This window comes from Urocitellus parryii, chromosome 4 (assembly GCF_045843805.1).
Source record: "Urocitellus parryii isolate mUroPar1 chromosome 4, mUroPar1.hap1, whole genome shotgun sequence".
Classification (NCBI taxonomy): Eukaryota; Metazoa; Chordata; class Mammalia; order Rodentia; family Sciuridae; genus Urocitellus; species Urocitellus parryii.
The window spans coordinates 158237578-158259054 of NC_135534.1; the positions used below are offsets into that span (position 1 = coordinate 158237578).

The 21477-nt window shown below is 34.3% G+C and overlaps 1 protein-coding gene across 2 annotated transcripts in view; it reads left to right on the top strand.

Moving 5' to 3' along the window:
• Ccdc171 (coiled-coil domain containing 171) overlaps positions 1-21056 on the top strand; it is a 357480-nt gene extending 336424 nt beyond the window's left edge. For both annotated transcript variants that reach the window (XM_026398594.2, XM_077797862.1), the window contains exon 25: positions 20832-21056. In XM_026398594.2, the coding sequence (XP_026254379.2) occupies positions 20832-21056 (225 nt within the window). The remainder of the gene's footprint in view (positions 1-20831) is intronic.
• The last annotated feature ends 421 nt before the right edge of the window (positions 21057-21477 follow it).

A 21477-nucleotide genomic window follows, 5' to 3' on the forward strand; every position in this document is an offset into this window, starting at 1 on the left:
AGCACGGTCTTCCATTTTGGGTGCATTTCAGCCCAGGAAGCACTTCCATATTTTATCAGTCTAAGTTCTTGGTCTAGTTAAGGTTTTCAGTTGTTTTGGGATAGAAAAATATAAAATAATTTTTAGGGGATAAAAGTAATTAAAATTTTTAATAATAATATTTAAGTAGAATCTTCATTTCAAGTAATCCACTTATTAACATTACTTATATAAAGATAATGTTTCTCAAATTAGATTAAGCTTTTGAATCCTTAAAATGGAACCATATGTAAAAATGCCTGTGGAACTATAAAGAGCTTAAGGTTTTTCTTTATGCTTGCTTTGTTGTCCATCAAGAAAACAAAATCTAAGAAATTTCCCAAATTCTTCCTGATAGTTTTTCAACATTATCAGTATATAATTGAAAAAAATTACATACATTTCAGATGTATACTGTGATATATTTATACATTATAAAATGATTACTACAATCAGGCTCATTAACATAACTCATTTCGTTTACCTTTTCTTTGTAGTAAGAATACTTCTTTAAGATCTACTGTCTGAGCAAATTTCAACTATATAACACATTATTAACTTTAGTTACCATGCTATACATTAAGTCTCCCAGAACTTATTCATCTTATAACTGCAAGTTTATACCCTCTGACCCACATGGCTATTTCTCCCAACTTGCCCCAAGTATCCATCTTTCTACTCTGTTTCTACAAGATTGACTTTTTCTAGGTTCTCTATATAAGTGAGATCATAGTTTTTGATTATCTGTGTCTGGTTTATTTCCCTTATCATAGTATCTTGCAGGTTCATCTATGTTGTCACAAATAGCAAGATTTTCTTCTTTTCTTAGGCTAGGTGATAACTATCTACATATTGGTGGTTTTTTATCCATTCATCTGTCAAAGGTATTTTAAAATAATCTTATTTATTTCTATAAAAATACTGTCAGAACTCAAGGCTTTTAGTCCATCATTCATATTTTTCATGGATAATTTTTATTCTTTATCCCCAAATGAAGCAATAATCATAGAAGTATTTCATTATTCCTTTTCTAAGCATTTACTGAGTGCCTACTATGGACTACGTGCTTTGCTAAGTGTTGAGAATATAATAGTAGGAATGTTAATAACTACCACCACAAATATTTACTGAATGCTTCTTATATACCAGGTATGATGCGGAGTATTTTGTTAAATCAGTTAAATCTCATTAATCTTTACTCACTCAGGTAGGTAATTATTTCCTCCTTTCAGGTGAAGAAACGTCAAGATTTGAAGGAGACATTATAAACCCTGAATTCTTAATTTTTTTTCCAATGTTCTGAATTGTGGTAAAATACACATGACATAAAATTTATCATCTTAACTATTTTAAGTGTATAGCTCACCAATACTAGACACATTCACAATGTTGTGCAACCCTCACCAGGATCCATCTCCTTAACTCTTTTACTTTTGTAAAACTGAAACTCTATACCCATTGAACAATGACTTCCCACCCCTGCTTCATCCCTCAGCCTCTGAATACCAGTCTACTTTCTGTTTCTATGATTTTGACTACTATAAGTACCTCATATAAATGGAATCATGCAGTATTTGTCTTTTCCTGATTGACTTATTGCATTTAGTATAATGTCCTCAAAGTTCATATATATTGTAGTATATGTCAGACTGAAAGTATTCCAGTATAAGTACATAACAGTTTGCTTATCTATTCCTCCATTGATGGGCTTGGGTTTCCTTGTTTTATTTATTTTGAATAATGCTGCTAAATAATATTGCTAAACAAAATATATGTTCTGAGACCTAGCTTTTAGTTCTTTATGGTATATGCCTAGAACTGGAATTACAGTATCAATAATTCTAGGTATTTTTTTTTATTTTTATTTTTTTTCAGTACTGAGAAATGAATCCAGGGACACTCTACCATAAAGTTATATCTCTAGCCATTTTTAATTTTTTATTTTGTGACAGAGTCTTGCTAAATTGCTGAGACTAGCAATTTTCCTTCCTCAGTCCCCGAGAATCTGGGATTTCAGGCATGTGTCACCATACTCAGCTTAATACTAGGTTTTATAATTGCTCATGTATTTACCTTTATTAAAATATTTATTTATTTCTATAGTTTCTAGTCATTGCTTAATATCCTTTAATTTCACCTTTCAGGATTCCCTGGAGCATTTATTTCAGGGAATTTTTAATAGTAACAAACTTCCTTAACTTCTGTTTATCTGGGAATATCTTAATTTCTACAACAATTCTGAAGGACAGTTTTGCCAGATCTAGGATATTTAGTTGACAGGTTTTTTTTTCTTTCTTTTAGACATTGAATTTATTGGCCCTCCTCTTATGGCCTCCAAAGTTTCTAATAAAAAATCTGTTGATAGTCTTACTGAGGATGCCTTGTATGTGACAAATCCGTTATTCTTGCAGATTTCAAAATTCTCTTTATGCTTTTGACAATCTGATTATGTGTCTTGGTGTGGGTCTCTCTGAACTCAACCTACTTGGAGTTTGTTGAGCTTCTTGGGCATTTTTTTTTTATTGGTTGTTCACAACATTACAAAGCTCTTGACATATCATATTTCATACATTAGATTGAAGTGGGTTATGAACTCCCAATTTTTACCCCAAATGCAGATTGCAGAATCACGACGGTTACACATCCACAATTTTACACAGTGCCCTATTAGTAACTGTTGTATTCTGCTACCTTTCCTATCCTCTATTATCCCCCCTCCCCTCCCCTCCCATCTTCTCTCTCTACCCCATCTACTGTAATTCATTTCTCTCCTTGTTTATTTTCCCATTCCTTCTTGGGCATTTTTGATCAAGCATTTCATCAAATTCGGAAGTTTTCATCAATTATTTTGTCAAATATTCTTCCTGTTCCTTTCTCTCTTGTCTTCCACTCCTTCAACTCCACAGTGTATATGTTGGTTCACTTGTTGATATCTCACTGGTCCCTTAAGTCTGTTCAATTTTCTTAGATCATTTTTCTTTCTGTTTTTTAGGATCAGTGATTTCCATTGTTGTCTTCTTATTCATTGTTTCGTCTGCCTGATCACATTTGCCTTTGAGTATTTGTAGTTTTTTCATATCAGCTATTATACTTTTTAGCTCCAGACTTTATTTGTTTCCTTTTAGGTTTTCTCTTTCTTTATTGATATTTCCATTTTGTGCAGACGTCATTTTCTTGAATTTCTTCACATCTTCCTTTAATTCTTAGAGTATCTTTGAGATAGCTGTTTTAAAGTCTTTGTCTCATAGACCTGCCATCAACTATTTTTCAGGGGCATTGTCTGTTGATATATTTTTTTCCTTTGAAGGGGCCATACATTCTTATTACTTTGTAGGCCTTTTGATTTTTGTTGTTGATGTTGAAAGCTGGACATTTGAATTTAATAATGTGGTAACTCTAGAAATCAGACCTCCATCCCTTTCCCTGTTGTTTGCTGTTTTTATTTTATTCTTTTATTTTTATTTTTGTAGCTGTCTGTCAAGGATCACCCTATGGGGGAAATTTATAATCTTCTTAAATCTACTCTGAGTTTGTAACTCTCTCTGCACTTGTGCGATCATGTATGAAATTGTTTTTTTTTTTTAATAATTTTTTTTTAAAGAGAGAGTGAGAGAGGAGAGAGAGAGAGAATTTTTAATATTTATTTTTTAGTTCTCGGCGGACACAACACCTTTGTTGGTATGTGGTGCTGAGGATCGAACCCAGGCCGCACGCATGCCAGGCGAGCGCGCTACCGCTTGAGCCACATCCCCAGCCCCTATGAAATTGTTTTTGACTGTCCTAGTCCTTAATGTGTGGCTATCAAAAGAGGAAAAAGAATAAAATGAAGTGGGTGGGGGAAAGAGGATGACAAATCTTTACATCACCTGCTTGTTACACTTCACCTGAAGGGGGTGTCTTGTGGAAGTTTCAATAACAATGGTCACCGGCCTGTTTGTACTTCTGTGATTAGAAGCAGCAGAGCACAGATCCTGGCATTTGGAGGCCAGTGTCCTACCACTGTGCTAAAAGTTGAAATTGAAGTTTACCCCAATTTTCTGTGCAAGCCCTTTCCTGGAAGTAGAAAACCTTCAATAGACTACAGAGTTCCAAAATAGATAGATTCTGCCACTCTAGTAGTTATCTAGGTGCTTCTGCTTCTTTATACTCTGCTATCTTTCCAGAACCCTCTCAAATCCTTACTCTTAAGCACTATGTTAATAATTATTAGCCATTAATAATTATTAATATCTCATTAATAAGATGATATTAGATGCTTTCTATCAAGGATTTGATAGTTTTGGGATCTGTATATAAATACTTACAATTAATGATGATAAGTAATATTAAAGAACATGTGAGAAGTAAAATTATCTGTGTGAGGATAGTAAAAATTATATTCTAGGTAGATGTATATGGAAAATTTGGATGTATTTAATGAATAAAATAGTTGCAGGGTAGTTTCTTAATTGCCTAATAATTCACTCAAGATTGTTTCCTGCCTTGAGCTTCTGGTGTTCTTTGTGTTCAGTGCAACAAATCCACATTATATGTACAGAAAGATTTCACTCAATTTGAAGGCATGTCATAAAAACATTCCTACTTGAAGACTTGACTCCAAAATCTTAGAGTCTTCTCAGTCTCATTGAACAGCAAGTTATAGTCAGTCTGCTTTGCTGGTGTGAAGTATTAGTACATCTCTGCAGGTGTATTAGTTCCCAGTGGAGGAGGCTGCAATTCCCTGTCTTGGATTTGCAGGTTTGAATGTAGGTAGGATTCTTAAAGTGGAAATCATAACTCTGAGTTAATCACTCTAAGGATCTGCATTTGAATGTCAATAACAAGGAGTTCTATTTAAAAATAACTTTTATTTGTAACCCCTTCAACATATAGCTTTTCCCATGTAGTAGGTTTTCTAAAGCAGTACAGTTTATATTACTTTTCTTTTTCTTTGTACAGCACTGATTTTTTTTCATAATTTCCAGATTTTCAAAGTGCAAACAAATGAAAACTGATTATATGTTTAGATGTGAATATATTTGGACATAGAGAAAATGTAAAAATTATTCTTATCATTTTTCAAAGTTAGTATAAAATTTTATTTCTTAGGCAGAACATATTTTTAAGTACAATGTGTTTCATTTGAAAACCTGAATAGCTTGGAGAAAATTTACAGAAAAATTGTTGAGTTTTACAGGAAGTACATTTTTATGGGCAAAGGCTGAATCTCCTTTTCTTGAATTGTGCCTAGACCTTCCTGCCCTTACTTGTCAAGTGCTCTTTTTTACTGCAGGTAAGCTTTATATAATACTCTGATTAATGATATAGTGGAAAAACTGTGAATTGATTGTTAGTCAATATTAAATTTTAGTAATCTCAAAATCAAATCTTCCTTTCCAAGGGCCTAAAAAACTGACTTGAAATTTAACTTTAGTCATCTAGGCCTATTTTTGAGCAGCTTAATGTATCACTATAGTATTTCCTAGACTCCTGTCCAATTCAATACATGGAATGACTAAATTGTAGTCATACTCGTTCTGAGCACACAGGCAAGAAGAAAAGTAGTTAAACATATTGCTGTGTGTGAGCAGTTCGAGGGCAGGCAGACACCATGCACCTTGACCACCTATTATGAAGCTTTTTGCTGCCGTGTCAAGTGAAAGCGAGTTAATTGGGTGAAGCTGTGGAGCATGTTAGGGGCCTGGTAAAGGGTTGCTGTCTGACAGCTGAATGTCAGCAAAAGCCAGTCAAGTGTAGCTGAGAGACAGAGACCTGTCACAAAGTTCCCGCTGACTGGAACACAGTTAGGAAGCTGAAATATGGTTCCGTCTCACTTTCTCCCTCATTGAATCCAAGCACCTTAAAAGATTTTACACTGTATATGTCAACTCTTGTTCTCTAAGCTATTTCCCCCTAACTGTCCTGCATTCAAATGATTGAACAGAAGATGCTAATGTTTAGCAAAGTGAATGTAAATTCCCTCTTTTCCCCTTTTCTGCCCAAGCAGATAGACATTCAACTCAAAGGAAACTTTGAAGGTTTACATCAAACAATTAGATTGCCTCCAAATTTAGCTTATAATAGAATCTTTTTCTCAAGAGAGTATGAAAATTACAATTAAAGCAGTAGAAAAAGCAATGCCTTTTGCTCTGATAGAGAAAATCTAGCTTTAGAATGTTAGGATTCCTGCTGCATGTCTTGAGAAAGGACACTTGCCAAGATGACTTTCCTCTTGTCTTTCATCACAGGATTCTTCTTTTTCTGACTTGCCTAAGGTGTAAAAAACCATAATGATAACCATGTGAAGGTCAAGAAAGATAAACATAGGAAGGACTCTTTAGGTTCCTTCTGAAACTTTAGATACTTAAAAAGGAGGAATTCAAGAAAGTTGGATTTAAAGAAAATGAAATTAAACTCCATGAAATAAAAATATTTTCAGAAAGAGAAGCATTTAATATCAAAATATTTGATGCTTGTTGGCTTTCTTTAGAATATGGGTTAGAAGAAGTCCATTCTTCAAGAATAGGCAGGCAAGTAGAGCACCTTCTGTATGTCGGTCCCTATGCAGGTTACTCTCTATGTTTCCTATATTTAGAAAAAAACTAAGATAGCCTGTACCTTCAAGAAATGAACACTCTAAGCCAGCACTGTTCCGTAGAACTTAATGTGATGATAGAAATGTGACTTTTGAGCACTTGGAATATGGCTAGTATAACTAAGGAACTGATGTTTAAATTTACTTTTATATTAGGTTAAATTTTAATTAATTTAAAATTATTAGCTACATGTGGCTACCACATTGAAATAGTGTGGGTCTAAGCAAACAGAGGACAGTAATTCTGTGCTATTACAAAAGTGTTTGGGAGGTATTATGACACAGAGGAGAGATATTTAACCCTCATATGAGGTGATGGATGGCAAGGGAAGTTTGGGGAAAGGTGATACCCAACTGAGTCTTGCAAAACAGTAGGACTTAACCTAACAAGCAAGCCTCTTTTTAACACCAAAAGCAACACACAAAAGAGGCTCTGAGACAGGAGAAAGCAGGGCATGCTTCAGAATCAGCACACGAATCAGTACTGGAGAGAGAAGATATTTTATGCGTAGTCACTACAGCTGTGTATACTGCCAAACAGATGATCCCAGACACCGTAGAACAGGAGGCTTCACAGGCCCAAATAAGACACTCAAATTACATGGTTTACTAAATGAGTTAAAGCATGGTTAAAAGGAAGAAGAGAGATGGTAGGGAACAAGCAGGAGGGAGGACCATAGTCCTGACTTTTTGGATCTGTGTTTTTCATAGGATATGTCGCTCCTTCATGCATCAGCTTTTCCCACTCTTTGTGAGGTTATCAGGACCAGAGCTTAAGGTTTGAAAAAGAGCGTGGGGAACAGATGGTGCTTAGGATTACTTAAACACACTTGCTTTCCAGGACAAATGCAGGGACAAGCTTGCCTGGCAGATGGCTATTGTTGGCTAGCTAAGCTGCCCAACAGCTTTAAGGACCAATTTAAGGATGCCATTAGCTTAGAGGTGGCACTTCTCAACTTGTGGTCTTTCTATCCCTTTTTATCCATAAAATATTATGTCTTATAGGTACTATCTATTCTTAACAGAGATTCTGCTGTCTTGATTCATGATCTGTGCTGAACACTAATTCTGAGTTTCATTTCCAACTTTTTTTCTTGTTTTCAATAACAAAAGTTGAGTATTCCCAATCATAATCAAATATACAATAAAGAAAAGATGGAGAAGGAAATGAACTCTAAAAGGATGACTTGTTTACCAAAAAATAAAAGTATACATAGGCTGGAGAAAATGAAGAGGCATTTGAATAACTGATGAAGAAATTTTAGTGAAGAGCTTTGAAACCTTTGTAAAAGATAATGTCTATGTACACCCTACTCTAAGCCTAAAATACAATTCAAACAAGTCTAGGCCTTTTTGAAAAATTGACCTGTAGGATATAGGGAGGAGTTAATTTGAATAAGGGCCCAGATGATTGGTGAAGAAAGACTACTAGGCAGGTAGTGAAAGGAGAGGAAATGGGAAGAACTACCTAGTGGCTTTTCTCCATTTCTAGGGTCTGGCATCTGCACTCTTAGAAAAAAGGCCTACAAGTGAGGCTGAAAAAAGTTTTGTGATAGACTCTGTTAGACAATAGCTTCTAGTAGGAGTTGCCAGTTTCCAAGTGACAAAGGATGTAGGATGGGCATATGACCAAAACTGGGTGGAGACATTGCCCACATAGCCTAGTGAGCCTTCTAGTGCATTGGACCTGGTGGAAAAATCCAGATACTCAGTGACTCTTGATGGGGACTCTCCAGGGCCACGGGAGATTTGGTGTAAGAAAGTCAGGAGAGAATCAGGGAAATTTGACTCATTCCTGGGACCTTGTCTATATCCACATAATGGTGATTCTGGAAAACTTTCTGTACCATTGTGCCTCAGAGTTTATACTATGAAAAGAGGAGTTGTGTAGATACATAGTAATTGCAGGCAAACTGACTGGCAATGTAGATTAAAGGGTAGTAACTAATCTTGAGAACAGGGTGTTTTATGTGTTCAATCTATTGCCATATCTCAGTATCTAAAACAGCATCTGACACATTATATATAGACACTTGATAGTAACTGTACTGCAAAGGAAACAACAAAGAGAAAACTCAGAGATTATAACTGAAATTGGCAAATCATATGTCAAAGAAGGGATTCATATCCAAAATATATGAGAAATTCAAATAAATAAATAACAAGAAAAATAATTATATTTAAAAATGGATAAAGGACCCTAATAGTCATTTCTTGAAAGAACACATACAAAAGTCCAACAGATATATGAAAAAATGCTTGGCATTTTAATGCAATTTAAAACCATAATATCACTTCATATTTGTTAGAATGGCTATTACCTAGAAGAAAGATAAGTGTTGGCCAAGATGTGGGGGAAAGGGAACCTTTGTATACTGTATATTGGTGGAAATGCAAAATAGTACCACCATTTTAAAAACAGTATGGAGGTTCTGCAAAGAAACAAAAATGGAATTACCATGGGATCTAGCAATCCCACTTCTGGGCATTTTTTTAAATTGGTGCATTATAGTTGTACATAATGTGGCATTTGTTGTTACATATTAGCACATATGCACGATATAACTATGTAATTTGGCCAATATCCCTTTCTAGCACTTCCCCCTCTCTCCCTTTTTCCCATTTTCATGTTTGAGACTCCTGAAAATGGCCTGGTTCTATCAGAAACAACATTCCTGCATGCCATGTAAAAGAAATGTCCTTGCCAGCTAAGTTATTTATTTATTAGAGTGTACTTTCTAGTGCTTATTGTGATTTGAAGGCATTCCACAGATGTAACTCCCAAATTGCATGATTTATCTTACATCTGAAGTGCCTTTCTCTAACTGATAAATAGACCACGTTCTTTCCTCCAGAAAGGCCCAGTCACAGGGCTGGTCAAGGGACCCACAGCCTTAGGGAATATAGAACTTAAACTGGGAATGGTCAGCAGGGAAATAAAGAATATTTGCAGCATTCCTAAAGAATGGTTAGGAATTTTGGATGTGATATAATAAAATAATGAGAGAATGTGGCCTAAAAATAGCTGTGAAAGGGAGGGTTTCAAATTGTAAAATGGGTTTCAAATTGTAAAATGTAAATTTATTGCTAAGTTTGTTGAGATGAGTGATTGACTGATACTTACATGACTAGTAAGCTTTAGGAAAGTCATCTTTTTCAAACAGCTTTTCATTGTAGGTGATTCTTCTCTTGCTGTGCTCCTCTTTACCTGAGAGCCTGGTGAGTAATTCCATTCAGAGAAAAACATACCGTTAAAAGGTTCTAGTTTATAGCTTTCAGATTATTGCTAAATTTTTGACATTGAGTTAAAAAACATAACTTTAAGAGGAAATTCTTCAGTAATGAAAAAGTGGTCAAAAAACTTTTGCCTAATAGTTCCCAGAGAGAGTGTGACATGTGTACATTTTGACCACAAAAGTTGTAATTTGGCAGCTGGAAGTGGTATTTGGAGTAAAATGAAGGCTCACAAGTTGTAAGTAGCCACTCTGCATAAGGAGTCACATTTGTACCAAGTAGAGGTACCAGTTATTCAATATGATTATTTATGTATGCATTTTCTCAATGTTAAGATTATGAATCTGAGTTAGAAACTGAAAATGTTGAAAAGAATTTTCTCTACTAAATCAAAATCCCTTTGAAACTTGCAAAATACTTTGTTTAAAACCTATCCTCTGAGACCCTTACCTAAGTGCATTTTCATATTGGCCACACATTTCAGTCATACTATAATAAAAATATATGCATATATATATACTTAAGCATATGTAAAATATATAGTTTCAGTATATATAAACAGTCTTTTTTAATAAAGGCTTTTTAGTAATAAATTTAAAATATACTTTAGTGTAGATAATTTGGAAAATATAGAATAATAGAGGAAAAAAATCCCAGAAATTCCTTAATTCCTTGTACCTCAAAACAAGTACCCTACATAATTACTACTTTTTCACTTACAGAGTCTATAGCAAAGTACCGCCTCTGGGCTAAATCCACCTTCTGCCTGTTTTTGTATGGTTTATGAATGAAGAATATTTTTTACATTTTAAGTTGCTGGGAAAATGGCAAAAGAGAATTAATATTTTATGACATGAAAATTATGTGAAATTCAAATTTATGTCTGTAGGTAAACATTTATTGGAACATAGCCATGATAGTTCATTTGCACATTGTCTGTGGATATTTGTGTACTACAACAGCAGGGTTTAGTAGTTGTAAGAGAGAATATATAGCCTGCAGTGCATAAAATATTTATTATTTGGCCATTTATAGAAAAAAATTCCTGACCCTTGGTTAGGCCTGAGCATTTGTCCATGTTATAAAAAATATATAACCATAAATTCATAGATTCATAACATTCTATCAAGTGGTTGTAGCTTACCTATCCCTACTTCTGTGGTTAAATGTTGGAAGGTTTCCAATTTTTGTCTGCTATTAATATAAGGACCCTAATAATAAATGGAATTGTGGAATTAAACAGCATTAACCATTTAAGAGAGTTGTCCAATTATAGTAAAAATGTTTCTATCATTTTGTACAACTGCTACAACTAGTAGTAATTTATGAAATGCGTGTTTCACAATGCTTTCACTAACATTTAGTATCATAATTATTTTTAAAATATGTTTTTAGTTGTAGATGGACACACTATATTTATTTATTTTTATGTGGTGCTGAGGATTGAACCTGGGGCCTCACATCTGCAAGACAAGTGCTCTACCACTGAGCTATAGCCCCAACCCCTAGAACCATAATTTTTAAAGTTCAGATTTCATTTGTAATAAAATCTCATTTACCTTTCATTTTTGACTATTAGTGGGGGTTAGTATTTTTTTCTACTTATTTGTTAATCAGTTGTATTTCCACTTTTGTGAACTGCCAATTCACAACTTTTTTCTCATAATTCACATAATTTTAATGATAAAACATCATCAGAAGAAAAATTTAAATTTCAAAGCTTTCTCTATAACCGAAACTCCCTTTTTTCAAAGATAATTTTTTTATAATTCTTTTTTCAAAAGAAAATAGAAAGTATAAGTAGATGTGTGTTTATGCTTATTTAAAAAAATAAATATGTAGTATCTGTATGTGTAGATATATATGTACAGTCAGTCCTCAAGTTTCCATTGTTCTGCTTATGATTTTTCCCTTTTACAGTGGCGTGAAATTGATATGCATTCAATAAGAATCATACTTCAAATTTTGAATTTTTATTTTTTTCCTGTCTAACCATATGCCCTGTGATACTCTCTTGTGATGTTGAGTGGCAGCAGCGAGCTACAACTCCTGGTCATAGAGGTAAACAGCTGGTATAGTAGAGTGTGCTGTGTTGCCAACCTGTGGTGCTCAGTAGGTAGATTAAATGCATTTTCAACTTACAGCATTTTCAACTTATTATGGTATATTGGGATGTAAGCCCATTGTAAAGCAAGGAGCATCTGTGCTTATGTATGTTTGTGTATCTTCATAATACTGTTTTGACTTTCTTTTTCCCCGCTTCCACTTATTTTGACACCAACACTTACATATTTACCTGAGTTTATTAAATTACTGCATTATATAGCTGTGTTGTACTTAAAAAGTTCTCTGTTGAAAGATTTTTAGTTTCATTTAAAACATGTTTTCCTATTTTAAAATGTTTCAATGAACACAGCTCTATGCTCACCTTCTCAGTATAGCCATGGAAGATATGCCTAGTAGTAGAACTGGCAAATATGGAGGGATTTTGTTGTTCAGAAAATTAGCACCAGTTTTCATCCCAAGCTACATGGCATGAGTTTACTTTTTCCCCTCTTCTCTACAGTGGGTATCACCAAGATACCTACTTTTTCCTATATGTGAAAAGTAATCTTTCTTTTACATGTTTTGTATTGCATTTCTTTAATTACCAATGAAGTTTAGCAGCTTTTCATATGTTTATTGGTTATTGTACTCCTACCCCAACCAAACAGGCAAGTTTTTCCTAAGGCGGATGCTGCCAAGATTTTCTCACATATGGGCTGGGGATGTGGCTCAAGCGGTAGCGCGCTCGCCTGGCATGCGTGCGGCCCGGGTTCGATCCTCAGCACCACATACAAATAAAGATGTTGTGTCCACCGAAAACTAAAAAATAAATATTAAAAAATTATCTCTAAAAAAAAGAAAAAAGGTTTTCGCACATGTGTTTGTTCGTTCTTTCTTAGTACTAGAGCCTTTCAGTATTACCTGGGATGCTCAGGGGAGGAAAAGATTCCCCTGAATCTAAGATAGCCATATGGTAATGGGATGTAAGCAAAAATGTTTTATTTTAGGAAGTGTCTTTAAATGGAAGCTGTGACTCTTTCTTTATCTTCTTTTCTTCTGGTTAGAATGCAAACATAATAGCTGGAACTTAAGCAGCCATTTTTGGTCATGGGGTAGAAGCCACACACTGAGCTTTAGAGCCCAGGATAGAAGCAGCCTGCATTTCTGTTACCACTGCACTGGCTGTAGCATTTTTGTATGCTATTTCATTTGATCTTTATAACTGTACTATGAAGGATTGTTCTTCCTATTTCATGAATAAGGATACAGACTCATGTAGTCCTATTAGAGAGAAATAAACTTAAGCCAGTGGTATTTTGGGTGTTCTGTTACAAGTGAATTCAAGCATAATAATTATGCTATCCTTAACCTATTTTCTAATTAGGTGGTTCTTCTAATTGTTTTGCTTAAGACTTTAATAAAGTCAGCCTTATAGCCGGTGTAGTGGTGCTTGCCTATAATCCTAACAGTTCAGGAGGCCAAGGCAGGAGGACCACAAGTTCAAAGCCAGCTTCAGTAACTTAGCAAGGCCCTGAGCAACTTAGTGAGACCCTGTCTCAAAATAAAAAATAAAAAGGATTGGAGATATGGTTGAGAGAGCCCCTAGGTTCAATCCCTGGCACCAAAACAAACAAACAACAAACAAACAAACAAAGTCATCCTCATGATTAGTATGTGTGCTGTATATTTTTTTAAAAAATAGTTTACCATTTCCATTTTTCAGTGGCATTTTCCTATATAGTATTTTCCAGTATTTATTGGTTCAGCTTTTGTATCATTGAATGTATGGACATATTTACATTTCAAATTCTTTGAGTTTTTTGAGGGCATATGTTTCCAAGGCAAAAAGAAAGAATGTTTCCTTTGCATTTCTGTCCATTTCAGACGCTCTCTATCATCAGGTGTGTCGGGATTGGCAGGATAGAAGTCGGCTGGGAGCACAAGGGTATGAAGGAAACTAGGAAAAGAAAGAACAAAAGCCATCAGGGAAAATTCTTCAACTCTTTTTCCAATCTAAATCACGTCAGGACACTTAAATATCCAAGAGAAGAAAATGGGAATTGTTATCTTGTCAGGCACAAGATATCTTTAAAGTAATTTAAAATTAAAGTTTAAGTGTTCTAGTGTAATTTAAAACCTCAGTGCTGAATTTTACCTTTGAATATAGCAACATATAAACTGCTTTGGTGAAAGGGCTTTATATACACTCCATAAAATGTATTTATTTACTCTAATACCATGAATATTAAAATCTTGGGCCATAATAATATATGCTATCAAAAATATAAACATTTATTTTTAGCCTCTAGTATAATCTCTGTACTTTCATTTTCCAGTCACAGAGATTTGTTGAATCCTTGTTATATTTATGGAATAGTTATACATATAAAATAAGCATGAGCTGGGCCCAGTGGCTTACGCCTGTAATCTCAATGACTCAAAAGGCTGAAGCAGGAGGATTGTATGTTCAAGTCCAGCATCAGCCACTTAGGAAAACCCTGTCTCAAAAAAAAAAAAAAAGTATTATGGATGCAGCTCATTCAGTGGGAAAGTACCCTTAGGTTCAATCCATAGTATTAAAATAAAATAAAATAATTCTGAGACTGCATCTTCTTTAAAGTGGTAAGCGTGTGCATAAGTGAATCAGATCAAGAATCACATCAAGACTCTGAATCCCAGTTTCTTCAACTGTAAAATGAGGGTAACAGCAGTACTTTCTTCTTGAGTCCTGAGAATTCATGTAATTGCCTGTAAAGCTAAGCCTATCTATATATACTCAATGCATATTTGCTGTAATGTTAAAATTGGAATTTCTTTCACTTGAGAATAGAAAGAGAAGCAAAGAAAGGGAACTATTATATACAATGTATTTTTGTATGCTATTTCGTTTGATCTTTATAACTCTACTATGAAAGATTGTTCTTCTTATTTCATGAATAAGGATACAGACTCATGTAGGTTAAGTAACTTGTCAAGGATCACATAGTTAATATATGGCAGAACAAAATTTGGATCCTGAGGTCTCCACAGCTTCTAAGTCCATGTCCTTTCCACTATACTTGCTACTTCTGTATGAAACATAATCTGTATTTGCAAAAAAAACAACCAAACAGCAATAAAAGACCAAGACCATGAAGTAATACTGAGTGGTTTGTTCAGTCATTCATCAATTAGGAATCTTACTTACATTCTGCTAAGTGCTAGGAATACAGAATCATGATTTCATCATACTGAGTTTAATAGGAAAAGCATAAAGGTATACAAATTAGTGAAATGAATGCTAATGAAGGAATGTAAAAGTATGATTGGATGTTGTAATTGGGGAAAGGTAGAAAGAGTTTCTGGAAGGGTCTTACCAAAAAGCTGATCCTTGACCCAAGTTTGAATTCAACCCACAAAGGTCCAAAGTGGATAGCCAGGAGAGGCTAGTATGAACTATGGAGAACCTGTTTAGGGAGGAAGTGGGAGATGAGGCTGGACAGGGAAGCCAAGAGCTGCAAAGGGTGTGGCTACAGGAAGCACAGAGAAGCAAAACCAGCAATCCTGTTAATCTTCTTTATCAACCAAGCAGAAGAGGCTGAATTTGAACCACGTGGATTGGTTCAAGAGCTGGTGTCTGCTTGAGGACAAAATTGTCAAGTTTGTTTTATTTCTTCTACCTTTGTTTCTGATTTATTTCTAAATCTGCGATTAGCCTTCCTTCTTAATCTCTGGTACACAGGGTTTTAGGATGTTTCCTATAGTCACAATGCTCCATTAACTCACATTCCCTACCCCCACGTCCTGATGTCAGTGAGTGAAAGAGCTAGCTGGTTTGTACTAAGTTTCAGTGACTTGATAGGGATGGGAACTAATAAAATCTTCCAATAGATTTGGTATTGGTAACTAAACATTAGAAATGATAACTGTAAGAAATATTTAATGGGAAATTATATATGTGAATATTTCCAACTCTGGTTGTCTGTGTAAACAGCAATGTCCGGCATGGCAGAACTGGAAAATGGACAGGTGAAATTTGGTTAGCCAGCTCAGTACAGCATTTGGAAGGAAGACAACTGTGTTGCTAAGTATCAAGACTCTAGTGGAAAGAACATGCTGGAACTAACATAGACATAGCGAGACAGCCTCATTGTAACGCCCTCTTGTGGGTGCTTTTATTTCTTTTTCAGTTTATGTGGAGCTGTCTCCCTCGACTTAAAACCAGTCAGTAGTACTTATATGAATATGGAGGTCTAAATAATGAAAAGTGCATTAAAGAATGCAATTGAATGAAGCCAGATCATTTAAACTATGGCTAATCTTATCTCTTTGGGTATCTTAAAGAACCACGTGCAATATGTATTTCTTAAGAATGGCCTATGTATAGCTTCTTAAAATTTTAAGTATGATATTTAGGAAACTCTGATTTCTAGGTCAATGTCACTCACAGTGACATTGGGTCATGGTTTTAGAGTAGACCTGTATAATTTCAAAACTGGAAAAAGTTCAGGCAAAGGAAGAGGTGACATGGGTGGATTAATTCACCTCCTCACAATGTCCCACTTAGATTGTAGTAGAACTGGGAGAAGGAACTGCAGCCTGCAACACTTCAGTCTAGAATTCTCTTCACCACACAATGTGCTTAGCATAATTGCTATGCAGTACTGCCCAAGCTTTCTAAATTGTGCTTTCTCTCACAATTCTATAATATGGAATTCTGGAAGACTTAACTTGATCATAAATGTTACGCAGGAGACAAATGGCTTAGTGTCATTGTTTCAGAAGTCTCAGTTGGCAAAGTGGCGTTGATTTATAGATAATTCGTTGAGTGATAATTTTATTATTAGACTAATGCTTTATTTTTGTTGTTTAGATAACAGTCTTAGAAAACAGGATATTAAAGCCTTGAAAAATGGCTATTGGCTGTGTCCAATTTCTATATTCCATAAGATTTTTTAAAGAGAGAAATTTAGTAGACACATTTTGTATTGTGAATATGTATTTAGCTGATGGACTATAACAGTTCAAATAGAATCATTTACAGCTTATTGAGTAAATAAAAGTGCTTCCATAAAGATTCACATGACACCTAGCTTTTATTTCAGGTAACTAATTTCTTTCTGAAAGATCATCTAAATTAAGATTTACATAAAAGACTACCAGAGCACCCTAGCAGTTTCAAAAGCCGTTTAAATGACCATGGACTTCACAGGTTTAAAATGTAAGACCAGGTGGTGAATATTAACTTTTAATGGTCTCTGCCAAGTAGTCATTTAACTGTCTTTTACTCCCTATGTTATATTTTAAAAATATTATGATACATTTCTGCATATTATTTGTACAAGAAAAATAATTAACATTTATTATTTTAACATTACATTCTCAATTCAAAATCTCACCAGAATTTTTGGTGGGTTCTTTTTAAGCTAAATGACTTAAAATCAGATTTTATCTTATCTTGAAAAAATTCTTTACTAGCAGTACAGCAGATGATCTTAGTAGTATCATTTATTTTCATTTATACAAAAATAAGCATGTTTGCTTGTGGGAGATGATACCTTTTAGAGTTAAAAGTCTGTAGGGAAACCAATCTGTGTGTGTGTGTGTGTGTGTGTGTGTGTGTGTGTATGTTTTTCTTTGTCCATGTCTGTCTGTTTCTCCCCCACCCTTTCCCCTTTAAGGGTTTAAAGTTGTTTTCCATATTTAGGACACAAGGCCAGAAGATAATGTATAAAAACTAAGACTGGATTGAAATACTAGAGAAATACTCAACACCCCATTTCAAGGTTATTTAGTTAAAAGGAAAAAATAGTTGTATTGGGGCTGGGATTGTGGCTCAGTGGTAGAGCACCTGCCTAGCATGTGTGAGGCACTGGGTTAGATGCTCAGTACCACATATAAATGAATAAAATAAAGGTCCATCAACAACCAAAAAATATTTTTAAAAAAGTTTTATTAAATAAAAGGCCAGTTTCACACATAGTCAAAAATAGGTATGTTGAAAAGTAGACTGAAAAAAGACATTCTTTTTGTAGAATTGCCAAGATCTGTAGACTAATTATTAGAGAGAAATGAGTAGTTTATAGAGACATCTTCTCTGAAGGACCACCTTCCTAATTCTGTAATATGTTAGGTTGAAGGACTCACAAGAACAAAAAAAGAGAAACTTAAAGCATAGTATGTAGGTTTGAGGAAATTATGTATATCACTGATAGTTTTAAAACCGGAGTTGCTGGTCAGTTTGGCACAGTTACCTTTCTCTAGTTTACAACCTCAAGAAGAAAATGTCATTGAAAGATACCTGATCTTCCTAAGTCTGATTCTATAAACCCATCTCTTTTCACACTTTGTTTTCATAGACCAAAACTTAAAGTATGAAGATGTAAAAACAACCCTCAAAAAAATGAAAAATAGAATTACCACATGACCTAACAGTCCCACTTCTGGGCATTTACCCCAAAGTTTTAAAATAAGTGTGTTGTAAAGCTGCCTGCCTGCCCATGTTCACTGTAGCACTGTTCACAGTGGCCAAGTTATGGAGTTAACCTCAGTATAGGCAAAGAAAATGTAGAATATATGCACAACTAGAATACTATTCATCCATTAAAAAGGAAGAAATTCTGTCACTGGGGACAATTATGCTAAGTGAAATAAGCTAAGTGAAAACACAAGGACAAATACCACATGGTTTCATTTGATGTGGGATCTAAAACAATTGAGCTCTTAAAAGCAGAAAGTAGAATCGTGTTTACCAGAAGCTTGGGAGTTGAGGGACTAGAGAGATGAAAATTGAAGGATACAAAGCCTCAATCAGATTGGAGGAATATTTGTCTTTTTAAAACGTCTGTTTTTCAGTGTGGTGAATATAGCTAACAATTGACTACTGTATATTTTTAAATTGCTAATAGAGTAAATCTCAAATGTTCTCATCACAAAGTCAAATATTTGAGATGATGGATAGGTTACTTAGCTTGTTTAATCATTCCACATTGTATTAAAAATTATATCACCTTATATTCCTATAAATATATAAAGCTTTAATTTTACAGTATACAAAAAACAATGTTAAAACAAACTTTTGAGACCTTGCCTGACCATATTCTTTAATCACAATAAATTGTCATAACTGAGTTTTACTAAAAAGAACAGTAAGCCCACCGTCCCATGCTCTTCCAGCATCCCCCTTATTCTCAGGTCTGGCAGAATGAGAAGTTAGGTGGCATTATGGTTTTCATTGCAGCAAGACCCATCAGGTAATGCTGCCAATTCAGACAAACACCTGGAAAAATATCAGAAAAGGTGGTTAAGTCAGAAAGAGTACAGGACCCCGGATGGCCAGCCTCTGAGGTAAGGGGATACATCCTCTGTTCTGAGCAGACATGCTCCAGCCCAGTACTGAGGCTCTATGAGTAAAACCTCATCAGTGCTGCTAATCAGGGCCAGTACATAATTTTGGAAATTCTTTGCTTTCCATGAGATAAGATAAACCCTGTCCTTCATACAGCTATCCAAGTGGCCATTTTAGGTGTTTTTTAACTTCCAGCATAAAAAGAGATGATTTCCGCCAGCGATAGGCTTGCAGTGGAGTATCAAGAAATCAAAAGAAGAGAGATCAAAGAAAATTGCTGAACTAGGTGTTAGATGCAGACATTGATTTTTCTCCAGTTGTAGTTTTAAAAAAATCTACAAAAATGGTAACACATACAACAGTTGAATTTCTAATACTTTTCTAAAGCCAGAAATAGCTGCTTTCTTGTTACTACATGTAGAAACAGTTTTGTATAACATGACATAATAAAGAAGCCCCTTATATTTTTCATTATTTTATTGTCAAAACTCTTAAGAGTTTCTACCAAAAAGGTGACTTTAAAAGTTTTATAATATAGAATATGAATTTTAGCAGAAATACTTATGACTAGACTTGTTATCTCGGCAACATATATTTATTTGCTGGGAATCTGGAAAATTCTGACATAAAATTGATTGCTATTTTTCTACTACTTTTAAATGTCATAAAACAACACCTGCTTCATTGCTAAGACTTCATTCACATTAAAAATGATCTACTAATTACTAATGTTACTTAAGGCTTAAATGTATAGCTTTATTAAAATGTTAATTTTGTTTTCAAATACTTCATGAATATATGGCATTTCTTAAGTTAGATTCTGGATATGGCAATATTAAAAAATATATTGTGAATTGTTTTCATATTGCAATCCTTCACTTTGATATGATTTTCAAATACTTACAGTAGAATAATCTGTATCAAAACAGAGTGGTGGGGCTGAGGTTGTGGCTCAGTGGTAGAACACTTGCCTAGCATACATGAGGCACTGGGTTCAATCCCCAGCATCACATAAAAAACAACAGCAACAAAAAAAAACTCGACTAAATAAACAAAGGTATTGTGTCCATCTACAACTAAAAATATTAAAAACAAAACAAAATAGAGGGGTGGTGGCATTATTGCTAAAGGTAAAGTAGAAAGTTCTTTTCACTAGAATTTTATATCTCAGTATGTTCTGAAAGTTTTCTTTGTGCTATATTTGTCACTTAAGATGATAGATTTAAAAAGCAAATACCCATCGTTCATTTTCTTAGCAGTTTAATCTTATATATTACATATTATTATAAGCATAATGAAATAAATACTATTGGCATTGACTTTTGTAAATTGACAATGAATTGTTACTAAGGAAAAAATGCTTGACTGTATTAACAATAACTTTATAAAAAGTTTCATACAAAGTTTTGGTGTTTCTTCTATTGTCTTTAAAAGTTTATGATGTAGGATATATGGATTCAGTCCCTCTTGGAAAATAATTTATATTTACAAATTGTCATCCAGATTTTAAAAATGCTAATTTCCATCCCATTTCGTATTATAATGATTATTAGTCTACTTTCTTATTTATGGTTTTAGACTTGGAGAGTTTTCAACTCGATGTTTATTATGTTTTTCTTTTGTATGTTACAGATGGGATCACGAGACCATTCGAATATTTCCATTCCTTCAAGAGCTGCTCTTCCTGCTGACACAGTTGATGTTAGGGATATTTTGCCATTGCAAGCTGAACTTGATACAACTTATACTTTCTTAAAGGAGGCATTTTCAAATACTCTGCCTCATCCTCTATCATCTCATTCCTCTCCAGTGGCTATGTCTGCTAATGCCAAAAGATCACCTCAGATTGGATTATGACTTTATGAAATAAAAAAATGGAGGAAGAATTAACAGTACAATTAAATTGTTTTGAAGGGGAATTTTCTTACAGTGGAATTTTGTTTGAGCACAAGTTGGGGTGGGTTTTTAAAAAACTGTGTGATATCTTGATGTGTGCAGGTATCTGTCTCCTTGAATAATGAAATAACCCACTTTTTTCTCTCTTAAGTTTTATTTTATTATCACAGATCCTCATTTTTATGTAACATATTTTTAAATGTTAAAGAATGACACATTTTGGGTAATTTCCCTCGGACTTAAAAAATCAATAAGCCATTTTAGTCTCTATCTATCAAAGTTGTTTCATACTTGTCTATTTTAAAGCAGGACTGCAATACTTTAATAGGATTGAGAGAGCTATTTGAAATGTATGCCAATGATTCCTGTCATTTCATGGCAG